The sequence below is a fragment of the Cricetulus griseus genome, chromosome 4 (assembly GCF_003668045.3).
Source record: "Cricetulus griseus strain 17A/GY chromosome 4, alternate assembly CriGri-PICRH-1.0, whole genome shotgun sequence".
NCBI classification, from domain to species: domain Eukaryota; kingdom Metazoa; phylum Chordata; class Mammalia; order Rodentia; family Cricetidae; genus Cricetulus; species Cricetulus griseus.
Window position 1 is genome coordinate 127144824 of NC_048597.1, and position 25702 is coordinate 127170525.

General features: G+C 40.7%; 1 protein-coding gene across 1 annotated transcript in view; it reads left to right on the top strand.

Annotated features, from left to right (window-relative positions):
* The window catches only part of Maml2 (mastermind like transcriptional coactivator 2), a 320597-nt gene extending 295157 nt beyond the window's left edge, over positions 1-25440 (top strand). The window contains 3 exon segments of the mRNA XM_027415142.2: positions 12535-12738; positions 17646-17757; positions 21625-25440. Coding sequence (XP_027270943.2) covers positions 12535-12738; positions 17646-17757; positions 21625-22640 — 1332 coding nt within the window. The 3' untranslated portion in view covers positions 22641-25440.
* Positions 25441-25702: the final 262 nt, after the last annotated feature.

Genomic DNA, 25702 nt, shown 5'->3' on the forward strand with positions numbered 1-25702 from the left:
AGTTGGAAAATGTATCAAAATAAATCACTTCATACAGAACACTGTGAGCTATTATTTGCATTTAAATAGAAACACTACATCCTCTCTTTCCTGTGACAAATGCCCACTGGTGAATGGCCACACTCTGACTTCCCTAAGAAGTAACTGTATTTATCAAAGTCCATGTTTCCCTCTAACCTCTGAACACTTGTGGACTTGTAAGTGGAACAGTTCTTTCTGATAATATTAAATGTGACTGTTAATATATTCCCCACATACCAATAGCCTCTTTCTGATTTGTACGAGTAATAACTGTAGTAAAATTGGTGAAATCAACTAAATTATCCAGAAGTGTAGTGTTTTCCTCAGGCAAACAACAACCATCCCTCTATTTCTTATGAGCAAGACAGGCTAAAATCTAAGGACTTGGCAAAGCCTTGAGATTAACTGCATCTTGATAACCAAGGAAAAAGTAATGAATGCAAGCTTCCAGAAGGAGGGTGAAGACAGAGAGCAAGCAATGGCACCCTGTTGCAGAAGGACTGTAGTCTCCACAGGCCTGCCATTGTCACAGTCGGTGGTATTCACTTACCTGAAACCAATTGAATTGCTTTTCCTAACACGGTAAGGCTAAGAAGTCACATTAACACCACGCCTAACTGTGTTGTTTTGTATCAAAACAGCTCAAAGCACGTAGGTTTAATTAACTCTCAAAATATTCACATGCTGCATTTTAAACACAGAGAGCTGAAGCTGGCCTGGTACTTTGAAAACGGCAACTTTTAAAAATGATGCTGACACCCAGTGGTGTAGATGAAGCCGTTTCTACAAGAGGAAAGCAGAAGTGAGTACCGTGGGAGAATTAGATGAGCGCCATGATCCCCAGCTAAAAAATCTATTAAGCAAATCAGGCCCTCGGGTGAGATAATCCAGCTGTGTCTTGCTGATGCCAAAAGAACCACAGTAGCTGATGTAGTTAATTTAAACATTCTTTTCAAACCAACTTTTTTTTGGCACTATGCATGTATAGTAAGTAGTTGCTATTAAGCTCCATGATGTCCAAAGATGTAGCATTTCACAAGCTTGGCCCAAGCTTTGCTAATCTTATGGGGAACTGATGAGTTGTTGTTTTTAATTTTTCTGTTCTGTTTCCATCTAAGGATAGCTGAGTAGCAATAGTTTTAAACTCTAAAAGGATCCCATTGGCTCCAATTTAGTCATAGTTTTGATTTAACTGTTAGATGTATAGTAAATGAGCTGTTGTTTGGATCTAGCCAGCCACCAAGGAGTTGCAGCAGAACCAGTTGTATATTCTCTTCAGAAGTACCACAAGGAGCTGGAAAGCACAAAAGTGTGTAAACACTGGAAATTGCACAGTGTATCAGTTTTCATGCATTCTCTCCTGAGCGGCAGTTAGGCCACAAACGTGTACCAGGTTGAAAAATGGCTGGACAGTTCCAGGTCCAGTGGAGAATCTGTTTTCCAGTTACAAGTAACAGAACCCAATGCAACCAACCTACCCAAAATTGCTAAGAAATGGGGGTTACAAGTTCATGTCCACCTGTATTGTGGAGTTTACAACTGAGGTGTTCATGGTAAGCAGAATGATGTCTCTCAGATCTTTTATTGAGCAACTACTGACATTCCAAGACTGGATGTGATAACCAACTTTTGTATTTGTAATTTTACCAAAAGTTTTCAGTATTCATGTTACTTTCTTAATATTTGGGTAATTGTGAATTATGCTCTAAGTGAAGTTTATCTGATTTTTAATCAAATGCTTACCTGTTACTTATTTGACAAATAATTTCAAGTATGAAATTTCTCCGAGAGATTCCTAATCCTATTACTCAACCTATCTTACACTTCTCACTCTTCTTTTCTAGAGTTGTAGCTACAAAGTAGCAGAGTGGACAGCTGTGCAGTTGATTTAATCAAAATAGCTAGAAAATATAAGACCAAAAAGTCCCTGTCCTTCCTCATTATTGGAGTAGATTTTTTTTTATTCAAGGTTATTATTTGTCTAAAGTATTACTGTGTTACCCTGCACATAAAAACATATTTGTATCATTTGCATAAATAAGACTTGGTAAATAACCTGATTTTCTGGGAACTGATTCAAGAGAAATCTCAACTCTTTTGAAGTGTGTCCCTTAGAGTTTTAAGGAGAACTGGCTTGTTTGAAGTCCCATTGAAGCACTTAGTGGTTTCTTTCCTAATCCAGGGAAGACTTCTGTGTTGTGTGTAACAGAGAACACATGGCTCCTTCCGACAGTCCCGTGTGGCCATTATAATAAAGCACTCAAAGATTATCAAAGACACTGTAGACCACAGAGACATTGACCAGTCAGTGCACATTGCTTGTGCCTCTGTGGTTCCATAACAGTAAATGTGACAATGACAATGAATATATGCCCCATTTCTCTTATGAGCAAATACATTAAAATGTGTAGATTATTTTAGATTAGTTTTGCACATTTTAGTACAAAATGGAGAATCAAGGCTTAAAAGTGATCCCTAGGAAATTGTAGGGTTTAAAAAAAATGTGTGTTTTTTTTTTTTTTTTTGGATTCTTTTGTACAGAGCCAAGGAGAAGACAGACATTATAGAAATTTCAAAACACTCACTTAAGAAGTTAATACCAGAGCTACACAATTCCACACTGTGCTTTCTGGGATTTATGTGTGTGAATATGTCTGGCATTCAGTTTATGTTTCCCCAGCATTTTCATTGCAAGCCTCTATTCATTTACAAAAGAAAAGCCACACTTTTTTCACCCTGCCCATTGGATCAACCCATTCTTTAGAGGCAAGAGCTTTGTTTTGCTTTGGTTTGGTTTGTTTTTTTTTTGTTTGTGGGGTTTTTTTGTTTGTTTGGTTGGTTGGTTTGGTTTTTTTTTTTTTTTTTTTTTTTTGAGACAGTGTTTCTCTGTGTAGGCCCAGGTGTCTTGGAACTCACTCTGTAGACCAGGCTGGCCTTAAACTCACAAAGATCTGCCTGCTTCTGCCTCCCAAATGATGAGATTAAAGGTATGTACCATCACTGCCCACCAATAGAGGCAAGAGCTTTGCATGAAATGTTATTAATCATATTTTAGACTCAGCTAAGAAATAGAACTTGAATTGTTTTCTCCCAATAGCATTTATTGTTAACTTGAGTATATACAAATTGAATTTCAACTATTCTGCCGATTAGAATTTGAAGATTATAATCTAAACTCCACATCTTAAAAATTGGAAAGTATAAGGTCATAAAGAAAGTCTAAAATTAACAAGGTTCATAGGTTGCAGGGACAGACTCTTAAAGGATTGCACTTATGTATAAAAATGCCTTCCCTTGATGCCTGGTGCATCTGTGCTGCAGTGTTAACACACTACAAACCCTGTCTCTTACAGCAACTGTGAAATGCATCTCTCCTAATTCAGGAGCCTGAGGAATATAAAGTCAGGGTACCAACATAGATGTCTGCTGAGGCCTCTTCCATTGGTGGCTTCTTCACTCAGGCAGACAGAAGAAGGCAGAATGGAATGAGGCAATTCCTCTTAAAAGGGACTCCAGTCCTTTCACGAGGGCAGAGCCCTCATGGTTCCACTATCTTTCAAGAGGCCCTAACTCTTAATACCAGCATAAGGCTAAAGTTTCAACATGAGTTTGTTCAAATGTGTGCTAGCTGGGAGTGGTGGCACAAATCTGTAATCCAGAATTCAGGATATAGAGGCAGGAGGATCAGGAATTCAAGGTCAGCTTCAGCTACATAGTGAATCTGAGAACAGAACGAGACCCTAGCTTTAAGAGACAGACAGACAGACAGACAGACAGACAGACAGACAGACAGACAGACACACACACACACACACACACACACACAGAGAGAGAGAGAGAGAGAGACAGAGACAGAGAGAGAGAGGGGGGGGCACAGCTGTCAAGAGCATCAGCTGCTCTTCCAAAGACCTGGGTTCAATTGGTAACACCCACACTAATAGTGATCTGTAACTCAGGCCCAGAAAATCCAGTGGCCTCCATTGAGACTTGCAGACAAAACACCCACACACATAAAATGAAATGAAAACAAATAACCCCCCCCCAAACATTACATTCCTTGTGAGGCAAAGGCTGTAACTGATGTGATCATGGAGCCCCTCAGCAATCATTCAAGGCATCGTTAGTTATTTAAGGGAATAATGTCAACACCATTTACAAGATACAGTCTACCAAGGATAAAATTGCCCACAAACGCAACCTTCCCAGTCTTGTTTCATTTGGTAGAAGCAGAATTGATAATTTTAATTATATTATGTGAAAGGAACTGAATAATTATTGCTCATTGGTGTCTAGCTAGTATCAGTATAAACTCCACATTGTTTAGTCGGTTGTCATGTGGTTCAATGACGTTCAGTAACTATCAGGTTAATTTAAGCAGAGAGATTAATGTCTATCTTTAATTGGATTCATACCAAAAACTTTACTCACTTTGTGGTTGTCTGGTCTTCAAATTTTCCTGGAGATATTGTTAACCCCATACATCTTGTTGACTTCAGCCAGTTATGACTGTTGCCCACCTTTCAAATGGCATTTAGGACACAGAAATTTTCTAAATATTCTGTATATTATCAAACTCATCTACCTTTTAGAACAAGTTTATTTTTATCTCCCGGTCTTTAAAATTGGGATAATAGTGGAAATGCAGTTATTGCAAGAGTTAAATGAGATGTCAAGCCTTTGATACATGATCTGGGCTTCTAGTTTACAAAATCTGACAACTTCTAATAGGAGTAGTTATCTCAGGTTGAACAACACCATTCTCACCACTGTTGTCATTGCTGAAGGAAACATGAGCTCTCTTGTCTCCCACGCTTGAAGCGTCTTTTCACAGGGGCTCTCTGTGCTAACACACTCGTTTATAAACACTGGAATTAAAAATGTGGACCCTACTCCTCACAATAGGTTGAGTTGCCTAGCCTTGACACATGGGGAGGTGCTTAGTCTTACTACAACTTTATATGCCATGTTTTGTTGATACTCGTGGGAGACCTGTCCTTTCCTAAACAGAAACGGAGGAGGGATGGGTTGGGGTGTGGGAACAGAGTTGGAGGGACTGGGGGGAGAGAAGGGAAGGGAAACTGTGACCAGGATGTAAAATAAATAAAGAAATGTATTAAAAATTTAAAAAAGAACTGGTTTCACCCTATTCTGCAGTTCTCCAGTTGTCACTGAAGAGAATTAGCACTTCAACAGGAAGTTCTGTCCTTGTTTCTCTCTGAACTGCTTCCTTGTTCATTCATAGACATGTTTAAAATCAACAACCTTTTATAGGGAGAGTCCATCATGCCCAGGGACTATCCTGATGAACACAGCCATCCAAGCACATTGCTAGAAGACAGACTTAGTATAGACTAAGGAGCCATTGTGCTACTGGGTAACAAATACTGTGGCAGAAGCTAGTGCCGTTTGTCTCAGACACAGAAGAACTTCACCTACCTCAGCTGTGGGGCATCCTGATAGACATTTGAGTTGAGCCCAGGAAAAGTTAACATCAGCTGGGAGTGAAAGGCAGAGGAGGAATATTCCAGATAAATAGGATTAGTATGCTTAGAATGAGAAATGTCCCCCCATATGTTTAAATGCCTAGTCTCTGACTGTGGCTCTGTCTATAAGATATTTGTTATGCTCAGAAACAAATATTTGGTGAGCAGAGGGTGAACTTCACAACCTGAGGTCTGAAGATGGTCTGGACACATTTGGAGAAAATTATAAACTTTCTGAAACAATAGACAAAGTTGTTGGGTTTTGTGTTTGTGGAGGTGAGAGGAGGGGCAGAATCGGTAGCTTTGTGAGATCTTCATAGGGCATCACAATACATAATACATAATACAATCTTTTGGACCCACTGCTCTAGAAACAAAGAGCTAAAAGCCAATTTACAAAGCAGAAGTTTCATTTCCACCACAAAGAGCCCTTCTAAAGCTGAAGAGTATCTCATTTAAGAAAAATGTCTCATTCCTTCCCCCAAGTGACCACATTTTTCCCACTCCACCCTGACCCACTGATGTTCTGTTCCTGGCCACAGTCCACCCCAGTTCCTCATGGAACTGCTCTCACAGCCAACCCATAATAGGTGTCCACCCCAAAGGCTAAGAATAGACACAGTGTCCTGGTGACTTGAAAATTAGGCAATATCTGAAGAAAGCTTCATTTCCATCAGTGAAACCAAGGAGAGTACAAGTGCAGGCTCAGACTTTCCCTACTGAGCAGGCAGGGGAAGCCTGCAGAGGAAAAGCATCCACCTCCTGAACTACCTCAAAGGACAAAGGAAAATACTAAGCTCCCCTTCCTTATCAAACTCCTCCAACACCCTACCCTGCCCTCTCCACCATACACACACCTAAAGAGCTACTTCTATCAGGCAAGCTGAAAATCTCTTAAGCAAATGAATCTCTTTTTTGAGATTTTAAAAAAAATGGTGTGTGTAAAGCAACAGAAACAGACTCACCAGGTTGTATTTGTATACCTATGTACTTGTTTATATGATATATATGTGTGTGTGTGTGTGTGTGTAATAAAGTAAAAGGCAATAAAGTAAGATGGTATAATGGAGGTACATATGAGGAGTTTGGGTAGTGAAGGGAAGGAGGAAAATAATTTAATTATATGTTAAGTAAAATTAATTTTAAAATTAAAAAAGTGTGTGTGTGTGTGAGAGAGAGAGAGAGAGAGAGAGCCTAAATGACTTTATGTGTATATCATATGTGTGCCCATAGGTGTACTTGGGCCCATGTGCATGTATGTGCCCATTGAGGGTGTCATGTCCCCTGGAGCTGGAATTACAGGTGGTTGTGAATAACCAGCATATGCTAGGAACTCCTCTGCAAGAGCAGCAAGTGATCTTAACCACTGAGCCATCTCTTCAGCCAGTGGGTATTTTATGTAATACATTTTCTGGGATTTAGACACTCTTCATCCATGGTTAGATGTGTGGCCTTGTATAATTAAATTCCTTAAGGTTTTGAGACAAAGTCTTCATCTGAAATGTGGAGTTGGACAAAGACTTTCTAAGTTTCTTGCATTCCCAATGTATGCCATGGGTTCTGTGTGTGTGTGTGTGTGTGTGTGTGTGTGTGTGTGTGTGTATGTATGTAAGGGTGTGTGTGTGTGTAAGGGTGGTGCTAATGGAAACACATATCATGATGATGTCACCTTAAAAGACTAAATTTTCTAGCATAACTTGGCTAGCATAGGTAAACAGAGCAAGGGGCAGGAAACTTGTTCTGTAAAGGCCAAATAGTAAATATGTGTCTTTGTAAGCCACAAAGTTTCAACCACAACTCTTGAACTCTGTTATTATAATGTGAAAGCAGCTACAGACAATATGTAAGTGAAAGTATGGGCCCTGTTCTGATGACATTGTACTTAATAATAATAATAATAAAAGGTGGCCAGTGGGATATGGTGCACCTTCTGTGTCATTTGCTGACCCTTAAAACTGAAGTCCACAACCTGAGACAGAAGTGTCTTGTCCCAGGTAGCTTCCTGACAAAACCCTGTGTAGCCTTTGTCCTTGTGTCAAACATGGGTCATTCAACCACTTCAGCTGCCCATAACCACCTCAAAATGTAAACCCCAAATAAACGACTTGAAGGAGCAGGCTTGCCAGTGAAAGGGAACCCTAAAGAAACAGCTCAGGCAACTTGTTTCTCAGGCAGAAAGATAAATAAATGGCTTTATCAGCAGACAGTGCTGAAGATGAATAGCCTGAGGGAACAGTTGAGCAGTTAGTTCATTGAGACAGGGAAAGCAAGAAGGAAGGAGAAAAGAAAGATTGATTGAATAACAAACCGGTTTGTGAGCTCTACTGTACAGTCCTGCCCAGCTGGTACTTTATCTTGAATTTGTTTTGCAAATTGCAGATGCCTAGCTCTGGAAGCCAAGAAAAAGAAAGGGTAGTTATTCCAGCCAGAATAATCCCAGGGATCTCTAGTAACTCACAGGACTTCGTGTTCATAGGGGGAAATCATTATATATCCTTCTTGTAAATTAGAGACACAGAGAGCCATTTTAATCAGATGTGTAGAATAACAAATATTCTTTAGCTATTTTTTTAAATAACAGGAGAAGAATACTTATTTTCTAACTTTTGAGTCCTCTGTCTGTGTTTACAGCTCACAAAACTGTTTTAACAGTGACTAATTCCGATGAGCCCTCCCATTCCAATTGTCTCTCAAGGAATTGGCGAATTCTTTCGTTTGCTATCTCTGACATGTCTAATACCACCACTTCCTACCTTGATGAAGTCGGTCCTCCCTGACAGTCAGAATCCTTGTTTCACACTGAAACAAATAATTAACCACATCATTTCTGTTTTGAGGCATCTTTTAGAAAAATGACTCATGTGTTAGCTACAATTTACTGAGATTCTTTGTTAAATTAAGATCCATTTGCCAAGTTTTGCCTCTACTGTTTGAGCCTAAGATTTTCTTCATACAAATTGTCTGGTTCAATATGTATTCTAACGTGAGGCCTCAACCATACACAAAGAATTACAGGCAACTGAGGAAAGTTAGTGGTTCAAGAGGTGGTCTTCCCAATCAGTTGTCCAGTACCAAATGGTCATCATTGAAAGTATACACACAAGTAAAATTACATAGACCCAACAGGTTATATTTAGGAGCATATATGCATATATAAATACATATAAGCATGCAATACCAATTGCTGAAAAAAAGGGTCATGAATTTGGAGTGGGGAGGGATATACAGGAGAGCTTAGAGGGAGGCAAGGGAAGGGGAAAATGTTGTAATTAAATTATAATCCTAAAAAAATTAAAGTAGGGGCTGGAGAGATGGCTCAGTGGTTAAAAGCATTGGTTGCTCTTCCAGAGGACCTAGGTTCAATTCCCAACACCCACATGGCAGCTCACAAGTGCCTATAACTCCAGTTCCAGGGGATCTGACATCTTCACACCAATGCACATAAAATGAATTTAAATAAACTATTTTTAAAAATAAAAGTAGAAAAGTATATGTATTCTAGAATTGGGGTATGAAAACCTGTGACTACATACTAAATGGAAATGAAGACAGGAGAAGTTAGCATCAAATACTAGGGCATTAGAACTAAAAACAGAAAAAAAAATAAATGAAAGATAGTGTGAGTTAATTATGTTAATCAGTTGTATGTTTGTTACTTGTTATCAAATCAATCTTTGATTCCAATTTCTCTATAATCTTGGGTTTTCTATCATAGAAAACACCACATCAATGGAAATGGTGTGAGTCATTCACAGCCACACAGCACATTCATATACAGAGTGTCATGGAAGCTGAACATGTGCCAACTTTCCCGTGACTTTCATGTGTCCTTCAGAGGGAAGGCTGTCTTGGGTGGGGGAGAACCAGGTGACTTCTATAGTGTTGAGTTCTCCGTGGCTGAAGCTGAGGAAGCAGCAACCCTGGATGTGGAGTCAGAGCCAATGCATTGGAGCATATTTTTCTTTCAAAATATTTTATGTACTGAAGTTTGCACAACATCTTGGCAATGAAGGCATGTCTGTGAAGGAGGTGTCTTGTGTTTCACAGCTAACATAAGGGCAGAAAATGTGACAGCAGCTAAATGTGACTTCAGTCACAAACTGAAAAGATTGTAAGAGTACCGTGGTAAGGTCTAAGAGCTACAGAGTCAAAGGTGAAAAATCTACCCAATTCCAAAAGGCCTTATCTTCCTCTTTCCCCCATACCAGGGCACGTCTCTCTCCTCCAGCACTAGTTTCAAATTTGGACAACACTTGAGACTCTAGGGGAAAGGGTCTTAGAATATTTTTGGTATTGTCTAGGAATGAAACTAAATTTAGAACCGTCCATCTGTTTGATTAGAAAGAAAAAGAGCTGCATTTTCTTGGCATGCACACCCTTTATAAATCTCAGAGATGGGTGTTGTTCCAGATTTCTCTGGAAATTATTTTGAAGCTCGCCAGTTCTGCCAACACCAAACACGCTGTCCATCTCTTTTCTTTTAGTTTTTTAAAAATCATATTTTATTTATTCTTTGAAAGTTTCATGCATTAATGCAATGTAGCTTGATCCTATCTATCCACCACTGCTTCCTTCCAACTTCCCTTAATGCCCCCTAGTCCCTCTCCCTCCCAACTTCATGTTCTCCTTTTTTGTGTTATTAACCCTCTGAGTCCAATTAGTGCTGCCCATTGTTCATGGGTGAGGGGCCACGAACTGGAGCATGGACAACCTACCAGTGTACGTTGTAAACTCATATGCAAGCTGAGGGGACATCTATATGTACTCGCTTCCAGTTTCAACTGAACTCTGTGTCTCTGATAAAGCTGTCATAGAACAGTTTTCAGTGACACGTGAGGCCTGACTTACTTCAAAGGTAAAAAGATAAAATTAAAAATGCACTGTTGAAATATCATTAGTATCTATGAGTGGCCATCGTGGTAGGACTTCCTGGGAGCCAGCCATTTGACAGTGCCCTCTTGTTCTCATGGGGAGTGTGTGATGTCAGTACCTCAGTGCCATTGTCATTGTCTCTGTTCCCATCTTACAGATAAGGAAAACTAAGTCACTTCTGCCAGACCTCATGCCTAATAAATGCCAGAACCAGGGTATGGACTGGGGCGAGCCACTCCCTAGAGCTCCTGCTTTGTCCACTATACGAGCATTCAAAGAGATCAAAAAAAGTCTTTAGATTTTTTTTCTACCTTTTTGCCAATCATTTCCTTTAAACATGATTTTTTTTTCCTCAAAGCCTCACACAAAATTTCAGGTTATGTTTTTGAAAAGATTGTTCAGGTTGAAATGGAGCAGAGGTCCAATGACTGCTTCCAGCACATTCTCTCTCGGCTTGATTCCTTCCACTGTCATTTCCAATGGTTCTTACACTCCTCATCCCTGTCTCTTTCCTCCCACCACACATTCTGCTTCTCTCTCTGAGGAGCCCCAAGGCTTCAGCCCCCAACCTCCCATGTATTTCCTCCCCTCTTTCCTCCCAAGACACTCAACTCACAGATCTTCCTCTTTGCCGTTCTGCCAGGAACTCTCAAGAACTTGTCCTCAAGTCCACATCCCTAGTGGCTTGTAAGACACACAGGAGGAAATGACTACCAAGGGCCATATGGTCGTAAAACAGAAAGCTGCAACTGTCCCATGCACTACGTTTTGGAGTGTGGCTGTCTTAATGATTATGCTAGATCCCTGTGCTATTGAGGCAGCTATTAGGATCAAGTTTCCTATTGCACTGGGTTTCAGACAGATGGCTTTCTACTCTTTTAAAAGAGCTTAGTGGCTAACATTTTAAAAGAGAAGCTAATTCCCAAGAATGGTGTGCCACCCCTGGTATGCACGCTTCATGACAGTTCCTATTTTGCTCTGTTGTAAGCACATACTTGTCCGGCTGGGGAGTAAGAGTTGGGCTGTCTGGCCTCTGTGTGGTTCCTGTTTCCCAAAGGTACCATGAACATGAGCTGGCAATTAAGTGAAGTAAAGCACCTCCAAGGTCTCTGTCATCAGTGGATGAGGTTTTTATGTTACACTTCTATTACATAATCTAAATTTTTATTTCATAATATTTTGTTGTGTTTTGCATTTTGTTCTTTGAGATTTCATCTCCTGAATCCCAGGCTGGACTCAAACCCATTATATATTAGAGGATGACCTTGAATCCATGGTCCTCCTGCCTCTACCAACTGAGATCTGGGGTTACAAAAATATGTCACTATGCCTAGGGTGATTTTATAATTGCTAACCTTTGTATACATGAGCATCTTCCAGCCATTGGTTAGATAGGAGTATCCAAGCAGATCATGTTTTCTAGTCTTCTTGGAGCCCTACTGGTACAAAGCTCTGTACACCTCACTGGGAAATAATGATACTTCACAGGTTTGGTTCCTTTTCCTGCAGGGTTTCTACTCTATTAATGTCTAAAACCTGGTTGAGTCCTCACATCAGAATGGTAATTCATCAATATCTAATATCACTTGGTATATGATGTGATTTTCCTCACCATTGCCAGTGAATAGGGTGTTGTCCCTTTAGCATAAACTGCTGTGAGAGCCGTGAGTCTGAGTAAAGGACACATGCCTCCTGTCCAGAATGACTGTTCAACTTTTAAAGTTTTGAAAAGGACATTTTTGTTGTTTTTGTTTTGTTTTGTTTTGTTTTTGTACGATCAGATATAATAAATGCACATTGACTTTAGAAATGGCTTTCACTCTGTGGTGCCTTTGCTTCTAAGAAGTTGAGTGTATTACTGTATATTTTCATGGTAATCTTCTTTGAGGTTCCATAAACACCTCCTGGAATGAGGAGATTCGATCCTATGAGTCAGATGGGAGTTTATCCAGTGTCCACCATTCGACCTACCTGCTCTGTTTGCTATGTTATACAATGATTTCTTCTATATTTCAAAAGCAATCTCCACATGTCCAACCCATTAACCAAATTTGATCTCCAACAGAATGAAGATGTTGGCATCGAGGCTTCACATCTCTGTGCTCCCTGTGTCTTATTTAATTCACAGAAGCTCCCCCTTCTCCTTTCTCTTCTACAGGATCAACACACTGTGGTAGGCCAGAACACAGGCCCCAGTCCAAGTCCCAACTCCTGCTCAAACCCAAACACTGCAAGTGGTTACATGAACTCCCAGCAGTCTCTGTTGAATCAGCAAATGATGGGGAAGAAACAGCCCCTGCAGAGGCCAGCCATGGAGCCAAAGCAGCAGCTTCTCCTCCAGCAGCAAATGCTGTCTGACTCGGTAAAGTTATCTCCTGATGTCTATGGTGTGTGCTTCTTGACCTTGGAGAAAGAAAGTGTCCCTTTGCCCTTCTGTGACAGCAATGAGGGAATAGTGGATGCAAGAGAAACTAAATCCCATGCATTTAAAATGTAGGGGAGAAAACAAACAAACAGCAACAACAACAATGACAAAAAATCTTAAAAAATAAAAATAAAAACCTGATTTACCAGCTGCTAGGCATATGGAATACACAGCCCTGCCCAGTTCAGGAATGTCTGTGGCCACAGGGCACTTGAATGGAGTAAATGAAATCTCAGTTGTTCCCAGCCTCAAGGGGTGGAAATAGTGAACTGCCCTTTAATCATCCTGACTCCAAACTGATTTTTAGAGGTAAATGAGTTAGTTTTAAAGGGAATTTTAAAGGCCAGCATGGAGTCTCACCACCAATATTTAGCTTCCTCCCCCCCAAAAAAATAATCATCTCAGAATGGGGGACTGTTTCAAAAATTTTATTTTTGTTTCAAAAAATTTATTTATTTTAAATAAATCTCCATGTTCACCATATTGGCCTGACCTTCTAAGAACCACAAGGTTGTTTTCCCTCAACACTACCCAAATACTAGCCTTGCTTGAGTATTTATCTACTCAGTCCTCTGTATCCGCAGACACCATCATACACAACTGCACTTACTTAGACAGCTGCTCCCTCTGCCTTCAAACTCCTCTGTCCAGTGAAATCAAAAGGGACAAGGCCAAACAGTTCAGGGCTAATAGACCCAACGAAAGGGGGAAACAAGATTAGGAGATGTGGCTCAGAAGTAGAGTGTTTGCCCAGTATGCATTAGGTCCTGTTTTGATCTCCCAGCACTGTAAGATAAGAAAAGTTGACTAAATCATTTTATACACAAGAAACTATAGAAATAGCCAGAAGTGCTGTGTTATAAACACCAGGAATATTCGCTGAATTTTAAAAGATCATGAAGATACAAGCCACAAACAAGATAGTCCCTTTCCTTCTTGTTGTCCTAATGGACCCAGAATCCACTGTGAACATCAAATAAATAGGCTATTGTAATGCATATACTTAAATGCTATGCTGTAGGAATTTCTAGAAATGGCTTCAGAGAAAAGATTACATCTACTAAAGATCAGAAAGTACAGAAGGAGTAGGGAGGAAAAATGGAGGGTCACCCTGGCCTGGAGATCCAGAACACTCGAGACTCAGGTACACAAAGGACACAAAGTGTCAAGTCACAGAGTGTGGTAAGGATAGAGAAGTGAAGGACACAGAGGCCCCAGGAAGAGGCTTGCTAAGTCGCACTGCCTTAAATGCAATTGATTTTAAGAAGAGACACTGAGCTCAGATTTACATCCAATAAAGACAGAGGCCAGTAGGAGAGAATGCCCAGCTCCAGTTAAGAAATCTGACAAATCATCTCCCCAAATGAGCTAAAATTTGGCTTTAACATGGTAAGACTACAGTATTCTGATAGACAGGGTAGCGTCCACCACGTTAGGCAGAGGGCAGACCAAAGACCAACAGAGGCAGCCCTGGCTTGGGCTTGTATTTACTGGTTAGTTTTAGGTAAAACTAGTAACAATGTACCCATCACACATGTGTTTAAAGGAATGATAAGTTTAAGTGAGTGCTTATGCTCCAGATGTCTGAAATCTGTGGTCACACCTTTTCCTTCCTCCTCCTCATCTTTTTATCTTTATAACCAAAATTGCCTAGAAACAAGGGTGAAGAGGAGAGAATGTGCCATTTCAAACGGACTTCCTGGCAAGACTTTTATTATTCCCATTGTTCTGCAAATTTGATTAGTTTTACAAGATGGAGTTTCCGGGTTTTCTGCTTCCATTAAAAGCCCCTGTCGAAAAGTGACACACACATTCTTGGGGGCCTGGTGATGGTGCTGGCCTGGCTCCCATTGAGCCCCTCTTGCGGCTCACAGGTGCAAAGGGTAGTGGTGGGATGACTAAGAAGGGAGCTGCACTTTCTGTGGTTGTTACAAAGCAACTTCGAGGGTGCCTGTGCTCTTTAGCATTTCCAGGAAGAAGCAGCCTTTGATCCCTCTTTACATTAGCATATGCTTTGTAGTAATTCAAGGCCTTGGCAAGGCCAGATGGGCACCTAAATGGAGGTGTTTTTTTCATAAAAGTTTGTTAGTCTTACTCTCTACCATTCTTCCACCAGTGAAACACACAAAAAAGTGGGATAAGTAGCAGTTACTCTACTGATCATCATTGCTAGCACGTAGTAGAAACCTCCTGTGTGCCAGGCACCATGCTAAAGTTCTGCAGAACAAAAGGATTCTTCCTTTTGTATGAAAGAGATCCTAGAACCTCCCAAATCTTACTTTTTTTACGTCCAAGGAAACCAAAGCAAGACAGATAGCACTGAAGCAAGAGAGATTGGACCATGATGAAAATTCATTTCATTTTACACAGAGGTGATTTCAGTGATATAGTGTCAGTTTACATGGGTGTCTTTTTGTAGCTTCCTCCATTCAGTGTTGGGGTCCAGACTTTACTGTATATATATTATTGGAATGTAATATATAATGTAATACATATAATTACATTCCAATCCCAGTTCCCCCTCCCTCCTTTCCTTCCACTCCATCCATCCCTCCCTCCTCCCATCTGCTCCACAAAGAGGGTAAGGCCTCCCATAGGGACTTCACTGTCTTGTAGCATTGAGATCAAAGAGTATTAAGAAACTTGGGTTTTCAGAGATGTGAATGCTAAGGCTTTCAGCAAATCAACTGATCTGTTGGAGAAAGAAAAAATTCAACTGCTTAAGATACATTAAGTAAAGCTCTATTTGAAATATAGTGTGTGATTGGGAGTAAAAGGAACTAATTTTCTCTCTCTCTCTCTCTCTCTCTCTCTCTGTCTGTCTCTCTCTCTCTCTGTGTGTCTCTCTGTCTCTCTCTCTGTCTCTCTCTCTCTCTCTCTCTCTCTCTCTCTCTCTCACACACACACACACACAAGTGCATACTCTGTCATCACACAAACAGTAGTAACACCTAATTATATATGAAAAATGCTTCTTGGAAAAGAGATTTCACAAAGTCCCATTCTTGGCTTAAAAGTCAAAACTGTCAGTTTACACAAGTTTTTATAGCAGGGTTGCTTGCTCACAACCACATTGGGTTGGTGAAGTCCCCAGGCTCTTTCTTAAACAGTTAGGGTTTGGGCAACCCCCCCCCTCCAAAAGAAAAGAGTTTCACTGACCAGTTTTTCCCTTAATTTGTAAACCCATGTTTAAAAGAAGAAATGTAATACATATGCTTCTGATTCATTTACGCTTAGCTCATCAAAATTATGTTTTATATGAATTACTTGGTGTTCAAAAACACTCTATGAGTCTTTCAAGTTTGTTTCTTCTTAGAAACAAGAACTAAATTTGGTTTGTTGTTATTTTAAGGCCCTTTCCTGCCCCTTTTAGAGAACACACATCCCACTAGGAAATTTCAGAGCTGAGCAGAAGCTGAGAGTTTGAGTGGTGCAAACACACACTTGGCTCCAACTAATGGCCTCATCTGTCTGCTACAGTTGTCTATGTATTGACTTTCCTATAATTATAGTCTTCTGTCTCTACCTATGCCAATTACTCTTATCTGTAGAAATGGATATTGCTTTACAGTGTATACAGAATTACATTGAAGCCATTCCAGAAAGTTTACAAAGCACACCAAGAAAGAAAGCAGGAATCCCTATCCCAAGCTGGTAGGAAAGGCATAGTCATGCATCTTGTTCCCTGTGTAACATAAAGTCTTAATGTATGCCAACCTTAGACAGGGTTAATCTGGTGTCATGATAAACTAATACCAAATAGGCCACTTTGTAATTTTATCTAAAAACAAGCAAGGTCACCATGTGCTAAATGTTACCATCTCCAGCTAGTGGGTAATAGCTACTCTTTCATCAGTCTAGGACAGCACTCGCCTTCCCTAGGTCACCCAGGCTGTCTCACAGCCCTCTTGAAACAGTTGTGGCTCCTCATGGCTCCTTGCTACTGTGAGTAATGACAGCAGTGGGGATGTTCCTGAAGGTCGGCCAAGGTATTGGCAATAGTAAATGGATGTCCCTATTTCTTCTCTTACCACCCAAACTCATCTAGTAAAAGAATATAAAGGTAACTGGCTCTGGAAAATTCTGTGCTTTTCAAGCAGGACACTGAGGTCTTTGTCCTGAGTGGCATGAAGGACCCCAAGTTCCTGAGTCTGGAATTGATATATGTTGTATTACTGCGTGACTTTGAGCAAGTTACTTAGCCTAATGAAATTTGAATGTCCTCTTTTAAATGAGAATAACCATGGTTACCTTCAAAGATTTGTTAAGATCAGGTAGAAGAGATGTGCTGTGCATTTGGTGCCTGCACCAGTTCCTGGAAGATTAGTAAATCTCTTGGTATCCTTTCCATGGAGAAGCAGAACTGCCAAATCAAATTACAGAAAGCCCAGGTGTTCTCCATTTTATCTGGCAAACTATTTTCCAAAGTCTTTGATGCCAGAGTTACATATGGACACCAAAGCTCACCAGACATGCTACAACATAAAACAAGAAGTACTATCACCAAACCCACACACATTAGTTATACTTAAAATCTAATCACAATATGAAGGAGATGAGAAAAGGCAGGCCCTGAAATCCATGGAGGAGCAGAAATGACATTTCCATATAGGAAGTTATTCCAATGGAAAAATCAGCCTCTGAATCTACACTACCAAATAAATTACACACTGGAACACAGAGTGTGAAATAATCCAGTTTTCTTGATGCAAGTTCTCACTGTAGAGCCCATGTGGCTTCATACTTGTGATATTCCTGCCTCTACTTCCTGTATTTGTATCTTTTTGAACATCATAAGTAAAAAGGTGTTCATCCAACCCAATGTTTTCATTTGTGTTTTCAAGGAGAAGACTTCCCCTCAGGATCAGATAAACCGACATCTGACAAGGCCGCCCCCAGACTACAAAGACCAAAGAAGAAATTCAAGCAGCCTGCAGCCAGCTACTCAGTATTCTGGTAAGAGTTCTTCAAAACTAATACAAATCACAACTGTGAAAAAAGAGAAACAAATCCATTTCTACTGTTTTCTCTCCCCACCTTGCATAGTACATCATCCCAAAGCTTTCACTAACTTGACTTAACAGTCAGATCCAAACACATTCAGATCTGCATTATGGCTCACAATATAATCCCAGCACTCCTGAGGCAGGAGGAGCACTGCAAGTTCAAGTCCAGCCTGAGATACACAGTAAATTCCAGGCTAGCCCAGATTATAGTGTGAGATCCTGTCTTTAACCCTTCATCCTCAAAAAGACACATGAGTCCTTTCATGTGTCCTTGCTTGTCCATCATGCTCTATGCTCAAGTGTTCCCTACTCTTCTCACATGCTCCCTACTCTCTTCATGTGCTCCCTACTCTCCTCACGTGTTCCCTACTCTGCTCCTCACGTGTTCACTACTCTCCTCACGTGTTCACTACTCTCCTCACATGTTCACTACTCTCCTCACATGTTCCCTATTCTCCTCAGGTGTTCACTACTCTCCTCAGGTGTTCACTACTCTCCTCAGGTGTTCACTACTCTCCTCACATGTTCCCTATTCTCCTCAGATGTTCACTACTCTCCTCAGGTGTTTACTACTCTCCTCACGTGTTCACTACTCTCCTCACGTGCTCCCTATTCTCCTCAGATGTTCACTACTCTCCTCACGTGTTCACAACTCTCCTCACATGTTCCCTATTCTCCTCAGGTGTTCACTACTCTCCTCAGGTGTTCACTACTCTCCTCAGGTGTTCACTACTCTCCTTGCTCTGTGCTCACATGTTAATTATTCTGCCAATTACTTGTGAGAATTTTAAAACCCTGAAGATTTTCTAACTTCTGTGTTCACTCACCCTCCTCATGTTGACCTTGGCCCAGGCAGTGGAAGGTTACATAGAAATAGCTCTTTTTAGAACATCACCTGGCAGCTTGCATACAACCTCATCATTCCTCATTCTACCTCTGAGTCCATCTTCCCAAGTATTCTCCTTGAAAGACAAATCACCTTGTCAAAAAGGAAAAATTAAAAAGCAAATCATATTTTATAAAACCTTTCTAAACAAAAAGGAACGATTTATATTTCTTTTCTATGCAAGACGCAAAACAGAGCTTTTTACTCACTGTCATTCTCATGAAATAGGGCAGGTCCTTGTAGTAAAACCTCTCTTCAGAAGTTCTCTGAATCCCAAAGAATCTTCCTCAAATCCAGCCCATGCTGTTCCTGCTCCCTCATTTCCAGAAATTTCTCCAGTCACGTCTGTCCAGAACTCTGATTTTCTTATCACATTAAGCTAGTATCTTCAGTTTCTCAACTTCCTTTTCTTTACATGTTTCCATCTGACCAAGAAGTCATCAAGAATATTCTCTAAAAAGCAGGATCTATGGACACTCCTATTGCTGTCTCCTGTCCTGTTGCAAAAATACTTTAATAGGTTGTGGTAATTCTTTCAAATGCCTGAAAATACAACAGGTTATCTCTCCACTGAAATTAAAAATGGGAATATGTATTCCGATGCTTTTTTTTTTTAAGTGCAGACAATTTTTTTTTAAGTGCAGAAACTGAGATCTCATTTCAGTTTGGTTGTCCTCAAAGACAGGGGAGCTCTGGTGAGGAGCACGGCCTCATGCCATAGGCAACCAACAGGCTCTAGAGAACCAGCAAGCCTTTTCAATAGTGTACAAGTTTTCAGGTAGGTGTTTAAGGTTTCCTTTCCCATTCTTGTAGAAGAATCTCTGGGATGGGAGTCCAGAACAGATTGCTATCTGCACAGTGTCACCAGAGTCTAGGCTTCTTTTTGTTTCCTTAACATGTGGCTCCCATCCCAAGGGCTGCCCTGCAGCCCCACATCAGGAGCTTCCATGTCCAAATTCCAGGCAGGGAGAGGAAAGGGGGAAAGGTAAGAAGCCTCCTGGAGGAGCCATGTCCCCTCATAAAGCAGTCTTCTGGGACTCTTGCCCACTCATCTTTACCTCTAGCCACAATGTGTTTTTGTGGATTTTCCATCAGCAAGAAAACCCAAGATTTGCGCTTTGTCACATGAACACATTGCTGTAAACACTGAGGCTCTGATTCAGAGGAAGACAGGGACAGGACAATGACACCCACCCAATAGTTCCTTCCAAATAAAATGTGGGCATTTCCTGAGAAAAGTCTTTGCATACTGCTGCCACCCCAAGTGGGTAAGAGTCACTGCTCTGGGGCATTTGACTTCATGTGCCTCCTGAGAATAAAACAAACAATAACAAAACAAAACAAACTCTTTCATGTTGCTTTAATTTTTAATATCAGTCCAGAAATAATTCTTTTGTTGGGGAGGGGGATCAAGCCCAGGGTCTTCCTTGTGTTGGGCAAGCATTTTCCCAGTGAGCAACATCTCTAGCATTAAAACTTCTTATGTACCCTACAGAGTAGAGCATCTTGTATAAAGAGGTACAAGAGACTCCTCCCACCTTGGGGAGCATATGGTCTAGTTGAGGGTGTGTTTTGTAGTAAAGAGAAAAGCTAAGGAGTTGGCTTGGCCTTGTCTTTTGAGTTACACATCATACCAGCAGGGGGTCTCCTAAGAAGTCACTTGTGGGCATGCTCTTCACATACCTCTTATTTTGTGTGTGTGTGTGTGTGTGTGTGTGTGTGTGTGTGTGTGTGTTTGTGTTTGTGTGCCTGTTTCAATATCTTCATGATTTCTCTGGGTTTTGTCTTTCCTTCAATCTCCTTCATTAAATAATTCAAAATTCAGTTGAACCCCAACTCTGTCAGCTGCTAGACCTGGAATACAACTATAAACAAAACAAGGGAAAATGCCCTGGTGGAATTTGTCATCTAAGGTACCCCTTTCCCTCCATTTTTGCCTCTCAAGCTGATTTCTCAGGGTGACTTCAGCCTTCCTGAGCCAGGGATATTTCAGTGCATCTATTAGTCACTGTCTGTTGTATGGAGCCATCTTATTCAGCAGCCTGGGGCCCAGTTATTGCCCCCCCCATTCAATCAATTGTTGACAGGCATCAAGTTTAACTGGCAGCGCTTCTGATGTCCGTGGACTACCTCGGTGCTCAGTGGAAGAATCAAACAGAAAATGGCCTCCAAAGAAATGAGATTAGGATATTAGGAAAAGCTTGAAAATAGAGCTTCAGAGTTGATCTGAATCCTGAAGAAAATGTAAGACTCAAGGGGCTAAGGAATATCACAGGAGTAGGAGACAGATAAGCAAAGAAGGCTGGTGGGGTATTCAATAGCAGTGCAGTAGTGGGTGTGCACCCACCAGCAGGCTTCTCGTATGGAAATAATCACCAGAACCCAGATTACATCAAATTCCCGATTCTTAAAGAGATGAGACTTTGTTTGCCCTTTGGATGCAGGGAAGCCACCCATAGCAGCTTCTTGAATGAGGATGATGCAGATAAAGAATGAGAGATGATTTTCCAGGGCACAGGTTCCGAGTAGTAGTGTAGTGGCCATGAATAGGATTTATCCCCCACTTTCTCATTTGGACCCTGGGGTGGAGAGTAACCTGGATTTCATGACAGCTAGCTAATCAAAGTTGTAGTCTTTGAACTTGGAACACAACAAAAGTAATTCAAAATGAAAGATTATCACCTCAATGACTTCAGGAGACAAATAAAATAAAAACTAGAAAATAAAACCATTCTATTTCAGTCTTCTTTCTGTAATGTGCAAACTCTTAACCAAGAAACAGTGGCCTAGGGAGATGTTCTCTCCCAGGTGTCTTCTGTTCTTTTTGCCTGGTGTGTTTCATATGTTATTTGTCTAATGATAAGTTCTTGCAAGCTGAGACAGGAGATGCCATACTATCATGAACAAATGTGATTCTCTTCTCTGTCCTAGGTGGCTCCTCTACCGTGAATTTAAACTCTAACCAAGCTTTGACAAATCCAGTTTCAACACCCACCATTTTAGCTCCAAACTCCAGTCTCATGTCTACATCTCATGGGATGAGAATGCCACTGTTATCCACAGCAGTTCAGAACATGGGGGTGTATGGAAACCTGCCTTGTAACCAGCCTGGCACCTACAACGTCACTTCAGCAATGAATCAGCTGACCCAACAGAGAAATACAACCCAACTGATAACAAATCAGAACAACCCTCTGATGCCACGGCCATCTCCCTTAGGGGCAAATAATGGTAACAATGTGGCCACCTTTGGAGCTGGATCTGTTGGCAGTTCACAACAACTGAGACCAAATCTGGCTCACAGTTTGGCAGGCATGCCAGCCCAGAGGTCATCAACTGTTATGATCACATCCAACACGACAGCAACAAACTGGGCTTCTCAAGATGTAACGGCGAAACAACAGGAAGCCCTCAAATCCACAGGTGTACGCTTCCCAACAGGTACTCCTGCAACCTATACCCCAAACCAGTCATTGCAGCCAGGAGTGGGGAGCCAGCCATTTTCCCAGAGGGCAGTGGCGCCCCCTAACCAGCTAACGCCAACGGTGCAAATGAGACCTATGAACCAAATGAATCAGACATTAAATGGGCAAACGATAGCTCCACTCAGGGGTTTGAACCTCAGACCTAACCAGATGAGCTCACAGAGTCTATCTAATATGAATCCATCAGGAACAGGATTGAATCAGCCTCGGACAGGCACCAACCAGCCACCATCCCTGACGCCCAACACTTTTCCTTCATCCAACCAAAGTTCCAGGGCTTTTCAAGGAACTGACCACGGCAGCGATTTAGCTTTTGACTTCCTCAGCCAACAGACTGACAGCATGGGCCCTGCCCTCAACAGCGATGCTGATTTCATCGATTCTTTATTGAAGACAGAGCCTGGCAATGACGATTGGATGAAAGACATCAACCTTGATGAAATCCTGGGAAGCAATTCCTAAGGAGAATAGGAAGGCGCTTTGCAGGCTTCAAGCAGTATTTTCTAAGGACACAGTAATGCTAAACTGCTGACATCGGTGAACTACAGACATCAAAACGGAAAGCTGGCAGTAACCACGGTGACAAACATTCTGGTTCACGTGCTTGTTTTAAAAATCTCGAGCCTGATATTAAAACATTGGGATCGCTTTTCCCTGCCTGAACATCAGGACGTGTTATCCAGTTTATCCAAACACAACTGTGATGTTGATGTGTAATTAGTTATGTATAATGGTCTTCCCAACTTCCTTTTCTCGGTGAAGGAAATGTAATGGAACTTGAGACTTGTTTCAATCCCATATCATAGTCAGGCAGAGACTGGCATCTGCTCTAGTAGATAAGTATGCTTTGATTTCTCCACTATCTTTCTATTTCCTTTTCCTAAAACTTGCAGGAAAGACTGAAATGTTATATGGTTGTTTGGAGTAAGTAAGAGAGAACCAGAGAACCTAGAAGCCATTCAGCAGATTATATGATTTCTTTCCTAGACACACTGCTCCTCAGTTTTGTAATTTTCCCATGTGTTTTGTATTTTGGTAGGATGCTATGTCTTGTGATAAAACAGGAATGCAGGGCTTACAACTTGAATAGGGCTTCCCTACCAATTTTTATAGATAACCAAGACGTGTCGTGATCGCACTGAAATATCAGTGCACAACCGACTGCATAAAATTTCACTTCAAAAAAAATTTGAATCTTGCCATGTAGAAGACAAACATGGCCACAAATAACCCAAGGTGTTTCCAGCTGTGATTGATGCTACTAGTTTGTTCCCAAGCAGAATGCAATTGAGCCTTGTCCTCCTCTTTTTTTTTTTTTTTTTTTTTTTTGTAGCCTTGAGACTTGTTTGTAGAAAATGAAAGTTTGGGTTAGAGTGAAATTAGAGAGCATCCTGTTTTGACTGGAGATAAGAAACAGGAGGATAGCTGAGAGATAATAGGGTCTTCCTGGGACATAGTGCTTGGACTTGGATGGACAGCTGAGCCCAGTGTGGTCTGTATGTAGCCACCACTTACTCTATTCGTGATACAAGTAAACCATTGGCCTGTGGTGCCTGAGCCTTCTTATCCAGGTTTCTCCTCAGGGCTGAGTGTGTGGCAAAGCATGGATTTTTGTTGGGTCACTGCAGCTCAGTGCCCACATCTATGTACACTGCAAAGTGGAGGAGATGTATAGGTTCGAGTTCGTTCTGAAATGCCACTACCACTGTCCTAAATTCAGAGAATCAAAGGCTACTCTCAACCTTCAAGTTATACATTCACATACTTCACTGTCAGGTGTGACATACCCAAGTCACTGAAACATCAAATCTTCACAAATCTGTTCGGAAAAGGAACAAGTTTTTAAAGCTCTGTAAAGCCCTCTTCTGGTCTTTACAACGCCTTTGGGCTCTCTCCTTCTTTTCCACCACACCAATATCGCTGGCCCAGAATCTTTCCTGCGCTGATTTGTAAATATTAATAAATTACTTGTTTTGTAAACTTTTGTAAAGAATATTTTGGTAGAAATACTTAAAACATATTCTTTGGATTATATTTATACATATGTGAAATAAATATACTATCGAAAGGTTATATTTTATACAAAAAGTAAATTGTTACCTTTTGTATGCTAATATACAAAGTTTTGTATAATATGATGGTTTATTTTTAGCTCTACACTTAAACCGTAGGTGATGGAGTGGAAACTTTTAAAAACTACCAAGAGGCTTGTTAGACGAATTTGTATTCTGAACCTCCATATGAAAGCATTCCAGGTTTCCAGCCTTCCCTGTTGTTGGTGTGTTTTCCAGCTCTAAATTCTTTATTAAGCCCATAGTTCTTGTGTCTTATTTGATTATTCTGCTGTGCATATTGTATCAGTCCCTGTAATAGGCGTTCTACTGAGTGTTTTCCCATTATACAAAACAATGTTTTTCCATGCAGAAAGAGAGGAAACACAATTGTGTGTATAATCACATTGGTTTTGTGGCTCCTTCAGATTACTGTACATAGCTGCAGGATTTCTCAGTTGCAGCACCTGTAATTCAGTTTGTTTTCACCCTAACACAAATAGTACATTTTGTAACAGCTGTCCAGCTGTTCAATTGAAGAGGCAAAGCAAACAGAATGGCCAGTTTTTCTTCTATTTTAATGTGAATTTCATAAGTAATGGCTATTTATTCAGCTATTCATTAAAATACAGGATTCTTTGGGGAGGATGGTGTAATCTATAGTTTCTGTTTGTTGGCAGCCTATTACCAAAGATGACGTAATTTTCCTGAAAGCTGAGATAATGACAATTTGATAGACAAACATAGTAAGAGCCTCAGGATTTACAACGTAAGAGCTATTGGGATACAAGCACCCATTTATAGAAAGGCCAGACTACTTAATCGCTGACATTGCTTATCATTCTGACATATAACAGAGAAGGTAGGAGTCATTTCGCTTTCTTTATTTAAATTCAGAGACAAGAAAGTAATGTAGGCAAATAATTCCTTCTTGGCTTTGTGTTCAGCCCAATGAATGAGTCACCAAGTGAAGTGCTGGTGTTACCTGCATTGCTGTCCTGAATCCACAAATGTAAAGATTTCAATTTGTAATACAAGTATTTTGTATTGTATGCAATTCCATGTGTAAAAAAAATAGTTAAAAAATTCAGAAGTGGTTTTCTTGTATGAAGTCATACTGTCAGTCACCAATGATATCATTACAGCATTACAGTTAGAATAACCAATGTTAATAGGAATGGCTACATATACACAAATTATTCTTTTTTAAAGATTTATTTTGTACTTTTTAATTATGTGTATGAGTGTGGATATGCATGTGTGAGTGCTAGTGCCTGCCAGGGCTAGAGGATGCCCTAGAGATGGAGTCATGAGCCAACTGATGTAGGACCTGAACCCAGGTCCTCTGAAAGAGCAGTGAGTACCACTCTAAAGGTGCTGAGCCATCTCTCCAGCCCCCATGGAATTGTACTGTGCATGGAGCTTAGTAGTAAAATGCAGAGTCCTCTCTTTTCAGTGTTGTTCCATCTACTT